Genomic DNA, 6,735 nt, shown 5'->3' with positions numbered 1-6,735 from the left:
ATACCGCTATTGTTAAACTCCCCAAATCTCTCTTCCTTCTCAGCTCTTTTCACTCTGTTCGTCTCTGATCCAAACCCTAGAAATCGCCATGGATGTACCTTCGAAGCTCCGAGTAATGTGCAACTATGGCGGGCACATCGTACCACGTCCGCGAATGAAGTCCCTCTGCCAAGCCGGCGGCGAGACCAAAATCGTTTCCCTGAACCCGACCTCCATTACGAACCTCTCGTCGCTAGTCTCTCACCTCAACTCAAGCCTTAAGATTGCTTCTTCGTTCGCGCTCAAATACCAGCTTCCGAATCATGATCTCGACTCTCTCATCTCCGTTTATCGATGAAGATCTCATGATCTTGCTGGAAGAGCTTCAGCGCCTCGATTCGAGCTCAGATCTCGTTCCGTCTCGTTGTCATCATCATTATTATCGATTTCTTCGTATCAGTTGCGAAACAGGCTGTTCGTGTTGGATCGCCGTCAGAGATCGTCGTCGAGTTTTTTTACATCTTATTCTTCTTCTTCCTTTTCTTCTTCTGATTTATCGCAGAGTAGATTAAATTTTTTTAAAGCAGAATTAAACTTTTTGACATCTTATTCTTCTTTTTGTTATTCAGGTTTATCGAAGAGTGGATTAAATTTTTTGACTTCTTCTTCTTCTTTTTCTACTTTTGATTTATCGAAGAATGGATTAAATTTTTTGAAAGCAAGAATAAATTTTTTGGCATTTTTTTTTTTTCTAGTTTATTGAACAGTGAATTAATGCAGAAAGTACAGTGGATTAAAATTTTGAAAACTTAGATTAATTATTTTGAAAATAATTAAAGATATATTAATACTTAACATTATGTAAGTGATTAAAATTCACTAACTTATAAAACCTTAATTATTTTACTAAATACTAAATTTGAAATTCCTGGTTTATAAAAAAAAATTCCTTTTTTTTAAAGCATCATATGGCTCAAAAATTTATTTTTTTAAGACCGGTATGACATTTTCCATATCAGAGTGCAATAAAGAAAAGAGTGAGAACAAGTTAGGGCTTCACGGCGAGGAGTCACGGCGAGGAGAGACCCTTCCGAGGAGATAACATTAGGTATTCGTCCTTGTCTCGGAATCAGGCCATTTTTGCACGGTATTTTCACTATTTTTTTTTTCCAATTATTATTACTCGCGACTCGGGTCGAATTTGTGATTTTTGATCGGTTTCTGACAACTTTGCGCGATTTTGAGGGTTTGCGCAAATAATTTGTTTTGTCTCGTGTTTCCGGATATGTAATTTATTTTAGGGTTTTGTAGCGATTACTAGTTTGAGTTCTCAAAACTCTCGAGTCTCGCTTGTAAGTGTGGTGATGTTTAGTTGATGCGACTTGATTGTGTTGATAGATCGTGAAGTTTTGTGCATACTCTAAAAACTCCTAAAACATTCTTGCGAATCTCATTGCTTAATCTTGACTTCTTATTAGGTTTATTGGGTCTAATTGTATGTTTTTGGTTATTTGGGCGATCAAATTTTAGCAGTGTTTAAAGAATGAGTGATAAGTTGGCCTCTTTAACCACCCATATTCATTTTATTTCTATGAGATTGAGTTGTTTGGATGTCAAAAAATAACTACGTTGAAGACTGATTTTAGGATCAATACACTTTTACAAGTATATATGTTCATGTATTGCGTCTTTACATTATTGATCTATTTATAATAAAATAAAATGGTTTGGTTTGTCTTTACTGGAAGTTGTCATTACCCAGTATACTCTTTGATACGTTTTTCTTGCTGCTAATTTGAACTTTAGGGCTACGAACCTTTGCGCTTTCAGACTCAACATATGGAATCCACGGACGAAGGCTCATCTCCGCCGCTGCCATCCGAGAAAAACGAATCGTCGTCGTTTTCACCATCATCGATAGCATCAATGGCATCAGATTTGCAGCGCTCTGTGCGCAGCTCCACTGACTCTGCCATTCTCTCGGCTCGCTCTCTCCAACACAACTCTTCTGCCCATCTCCACTCTCTCCAGGTTTCTTTCTTTCAAAATAGCTGTTCGAAGCTCGACCTTCTTATTTATGTCTTCCCATATTCTTGATCGATCACATGTTTCATACAATCGGCAGGAAGTGGCTAGCGACGCCAAATCCCAGTTTAAGATTTATGAAGATACTTTTTTCAATACGCTGAAAGGTATTTTAATATAAATTGGATATGTTATCGCATTTCTTTTTTAAATCTCCCTTTAACCTGAGCAAAAATGGACATTTGTTTCGAGCTTCTTCTGGATTTGGAGTACTCCCCTCAAATCTGATAGAGGAGTCAGGGGTGACAATGGTTTAGAAGAGGTTTGGCCAGGGAATTGAAATTTCTTTCAGAAAACTAAATTTGTTCACACTCATTCAAGCTGTTTACTTTAGTCATATGTGCCTGCTTACCTCTCGGTTCTAGAAAAAATACGGGTCACTAATGATGATGATCAGTGATAGGCAACCTTTTTTTTTCTTTTTCTTTTTTCAGATCAAACTTCAGAGTCCAAATTTTTTCCCTTTTCTTTTAGCTCGGAAAAACTTTCCCGTCACTTTTTTGTTTCTTCCTCTTCTAAACATGAATTTTGGTCGTTATTTGTGTCGATGATCATTTGTGGCCATTTCCCTGGTTGGTGTTGTTTGTGGTAAGAGTAATGTCAAGCCTAATCTGTTTAGTCACTGATCTTTTATCAGCAATCTTTCGATCAGTTAGTTATAAGAATTCAGAATATCTTGTGCCTCTTCTTGAAGCGATTAATATTTTGCTATTCCTCTATCTAGAAGAAGGAACAAGAGATGATGTTCATTTGTTGTACAGTCATAATTTTTTTGAGCTGTTTGGACAGACATAATAAACACGATAATATTTCAAGTTTGAAGGACACTCAGTTACAGCCAATGATACAAAGTTTTGGGTCTCATCTGGTTATCAAATACCCAATTGACGCATTTCAGATTTTTGGACTTACGTAGGACTGGGTTACTCTATATCTACGTTGTTTTTTGGTTTCTTCCACATCAATGAAAAAATTAAAAATAATAATAATTGGTTCTTAAACCTTTACTTTATTGTCTGTGTATACTTGGAACGTCTGTTACATAATACATTAATTTAAGTTTATTTTTCCTGCAGAGGAGTTGAAGAAATCAAGGGAAAACCCAGCTGCGACAATCGGGGTCGGTCTAGCTGCTGCCCTTTTTCTTCTCCCTGGTACCATCACCATCACTAATTTAGTACTTTTTTCATTAGTATTTTCATGGCTGATGTTAAGTTTCGGGAGCCAAGGAACATCATTCATTCATAGTCGAACATTACATTTTTATTTTTTTCCACAGGACCAAGGCGGTTCATGTTTCGTCACACACTGGGCAGATTTCGCAGTGAAGAGGCACGGTTTAATAGAGCTGAGAATAACATGAAAGAGCTAAGCCTCTCAGTTGATGTGATGAAGAACGAGAGCAAAAAGCTTCTTGAAAGGAGTGCTCTGGCGGAACGGGACATGAAATACGGCCATACAGAGCTCAAGTAAGGAAATGCCACTTAGATTACTGCTAAAACATATCTGATTCTGATGCACTCGTAGTTGTGTCTGATTGTACTAATTTACTCGCAGGAAAGCTGGAAATCAAATTCGACATCTTAACAAATCTGTTTACAAAGCTGAATCTCAAGCTGCTGGTATTGATATTGATATTATTTTTATTATTATTTGCACCGCTTTATTTTGCTTCAATTTACAGTGGGATATATAGTTACTTTGCACCCAAAAAATAAAAGAACTGTTAATAATTGCATTTATTTATGTACTCTCTGTCGAACTTTTTGCGTAGACCTAATGGATGGCTTGCGAGAAACTCCGGGCAGGGAGGCACTGAAACTTCGAGCCGAGGCAAGTCTTGAGCATTGCATCGTATTTTATGTCCAAACATACCTATGAATTACTGATTTTCTTACCTCCCTTTCTGTGTCTTCTTTATACCAGGTCGCCTCGATGTTATCTCAGATTAAAAAGAATAAGGCCGAGCTCGACAAACGGATAATGAAGATTTCCGAGTTAGGAGTTCCTGTGTGATAAAAGATTTTTGCCTTTGCTCGGGATTGTGCTTATTCAAATTCCATTTCTTTCAGACATTGTTTTAACACATATATTCGCAATAAAAGGAAAGCAAGTGTACAATAAAAGAATGAGCATGATGAATGTTCTTTCAGTCTGACGTGTATTTTTGTTGAATTTTGGATCGGAGGCCAGTGTCCTTTTAGTTGCACGTGCTGTCCTATGAGCGAGTGGAATGGCAAATTTCATGCTCGTAAAACTGGTTGTACAATTGAGAAGCTACAAATTATTACCCTACATGATTAGGCTGAACCAAATGACACTTTGTCCTGTGGCAATTGTATTTGTATCACTTTGTTCTTTAAAATCGTTGTCTTTGTCATTTAATTATTATTATTTTCGTTTGTTTGTAAATTTGGTTTTTCCATCAAGTTTTTTTATTTTTTTAATTTTTTTTATCATAAAATGTTAGTTAAATGTGCACGTGTAACTCACGTGATATACAAAAAAAGGGACATCCCTTTATTATAGCAAGAAACTGAATTAAGATACAAAATGATTTCAAAAGAGACAAAACTAGAATATGTCAAAATTAATTTAAAACCCTAGAATAAAATTAAAACATAAAAAATGAAGAAATCGTGATTTAATTCAAAATGAAAATAAAAACTTCAAAACATAAATAATTGGTCCTTAAAACCTAAAATTGAAATGACAGAATCGAAGGGAAAAGCCCTAACAAATAACAGTCTATCGGGACGCGGGAAGAAACCCCATACTCTTTCGAGGGCTGGTGGATCGCCAACACCTCGTCAAAAAATGAAACCTCATTCAAAGACAAAATCTTATGGGAATAAGAAATATACGACAAAGGAACATTTTACAAGTACGTCTATTGGACGAAATAAAACCCCGTGTCAAAGTAGTTGTTAGTACAAAGTAAAACTTTTTTTTATTTGTGTTTTTTTTTTCTCGAAGACAATTTAAGTGATATATGGGGATCATACATTAAAGTTTATGTTTTATTTATTTATTTTTGTTTGGTTCCTGGTATGGGTACCTTCCTTTTCATAGTATCCCTTCCTTTGCTTGTCATAAAAAGAAACCTCATTCGAAGACAAATCTTATGGGAATAAGAAATATCAGACAAAGAAACATTTTACAAGTACGTCTATAGGACGAAATAAAACCCTGCGTCAAAGTGATTGTTAATACAAATTAAAGCATTTTTATTCATGTTTTTTATTTGTCGAATATAATTTAAGTGATATCTGAGGACCACACATTAAAGTTTTTTTTTTTTTTAATTTCTGGTATGGGTCTCTTCTTTTTCATAGTGCCGCATGTTGAGAAACTGTGGGGGTCTTATTTCTTCGTGTTTAATATTGTATTTATTATATAAGTTCATTAGTCTTCACTCACCCAATATCACACCAACAAATAATGCTTTACATTACAAAAAAAAAAAAAAAATCCAATAACTTGTAAAAATGCAAAAGATATAGGTGGATTCGATTCCTAACTTTTTAGATTTTAAAAATAACAAGACGATGAAATAAATTCAATACTGGCTTATATGATGGTTCAGCGGTGAGGTGGGGTAATCAACGATAATGCCTGAGGTGTTGCAACAATGCTTTCATCGGCGATAAGGGGGAATGAGTGATGATTTACATGGATTATGTTTCCAATTAGCTCTTAATACTTCTACGATTAATTGAATAACTAAGCCACCAAAATTTGGAGATTTGCTATGTTGAGGTCTGGAGCCTAATTGATCAGGCTTGTCTGTTAGCCCTAGCGTTTTCTCTCTAAATATATTGTGCGCCGACTGTCTACAGAGTGCAAGAGAGTTGTGAACACTTTTTCTCCCGAATTTCGGTTTAGTGATAATCTGCAGTGGCAAAGTGGATGTAGCTTTTGCATTGAAAGTGAACAACTATAAATCTGTGTGTGCTATTGTTCTTCGTAATCGTGTATCTTGTTTTATGATTTTAGGTCAGATTTGGGAATAAATCCTAACAACTTGTGTAAGAGCTCTAAGTTGGTGCGATTCAGAAAACGATGGGAGGCGAAGAAGGTGGAGCACACGGAATCAAAAAATTTGATGGGACCGATTACGCGTTTGGGAGGATGCAGATCGAGGACTACCTGTATGAAAAAAACTTCACCAACCCCTGACCATGAAACCAGAGAAGATGAACGAAGTAGAATGGAACCTTCTCGACATACAGGTTTTGAGAGTCATTCAATATTGTTACTCGAAGCTGTTAGATAATTCTTCGAAATTGAAGACTTCGATGCTTGAATCACGCATAGGAACGCTTTCCTTATAGTATTTCGAGTACCCCAAAATTTTCTTAAGGTTTCTGTACAAGAATACCGCAGGATACGACAAGCCTAGTTCGGACTGCACCAAGACAGAGTGAAAATCCGAAAATAAGCAAGAACTGTGTTTCTGGATAAGTGTTTCTGGTAGAGAGAAAGTTGGTTCGAAAACCTGTATTGATTACTGAATCCGAAGTCGGATTATATAAGCAATCGTACCTGTTCGCAAAGAGGTTCGACGAACAGACGCACTGTTTCGGTCGAACTAACGGTTATAGTCGCAAACGACACGACAGTTGGCCAAACGATCGTTCATTTCGAAGCGACGTGACCGTTGGTTCGAAC

The 6,735-nt window shown here is 36.3% G+C and overlaps 1 protein-coding gene across 2 annotated transcripts; it reads left to right on the top strand.

Annotated features, from left to right (window-relative positions):
* The first annotated feature begins 962 nt into the window (after positions 1–962).
* LOC149397670 (chromosome-associated kinesin) lies at positions 963–4,476 on the top strand. 2 transcript variants are annotated; one of them, XM_089616042.1, is made up of 8 exons: positions 963–1,087; positions 1,786–2,010; positions 2,105–2,171; positions 3,141–3,218; positions 3,344–3,533; positions 3,622–3,686; positions 3,839–3,897; positions 3,991–4,476. In XM_089616042.1, the coding sequence occupies exons 2-8, from the start codon at positions 1,819–1,821 to the stop codon at positions 4,078–4,080; spliced, it is 741 nt and encodes a 246-aa protein (XP_089472168.1). In that variant the 5' UTR covers positions 963–1,087; positions 1,786–1,818; the 3' UTR covers positions 4,081–4,476. The 2 variants fall into 2 exon arrangements, with proteins under 2 accessions (XP_089472168.1, XP_089472167.1); XM_089616041.1 differs by having other exon boundaries at positions 966–1,126.
* Positions 4,477–6,735: the final 2,259 nt, after the last annotated feature.

The sequence above is a fragment of the Urtica dioica genome, chromosome 5, assembly GCF_054948205.1.
Source record: "Urtica dioica subsp. dioica isolate 48M chromosome 5, U.dioica_male_clone48M_v1_H2, whole genome shotgun sequence".
Lineage (NCBI taxonomy): Eukaryota > Viridiplantae > Streptophyta > Magnoliopsida > Rosales > Urticaceae > Urtica > Urtica dioica.
The sequence above is the reverse complement of the archived record's forward strand: the minus strand, read 5'-3'. Positions and strand labels throughout refer to the sequence as shown.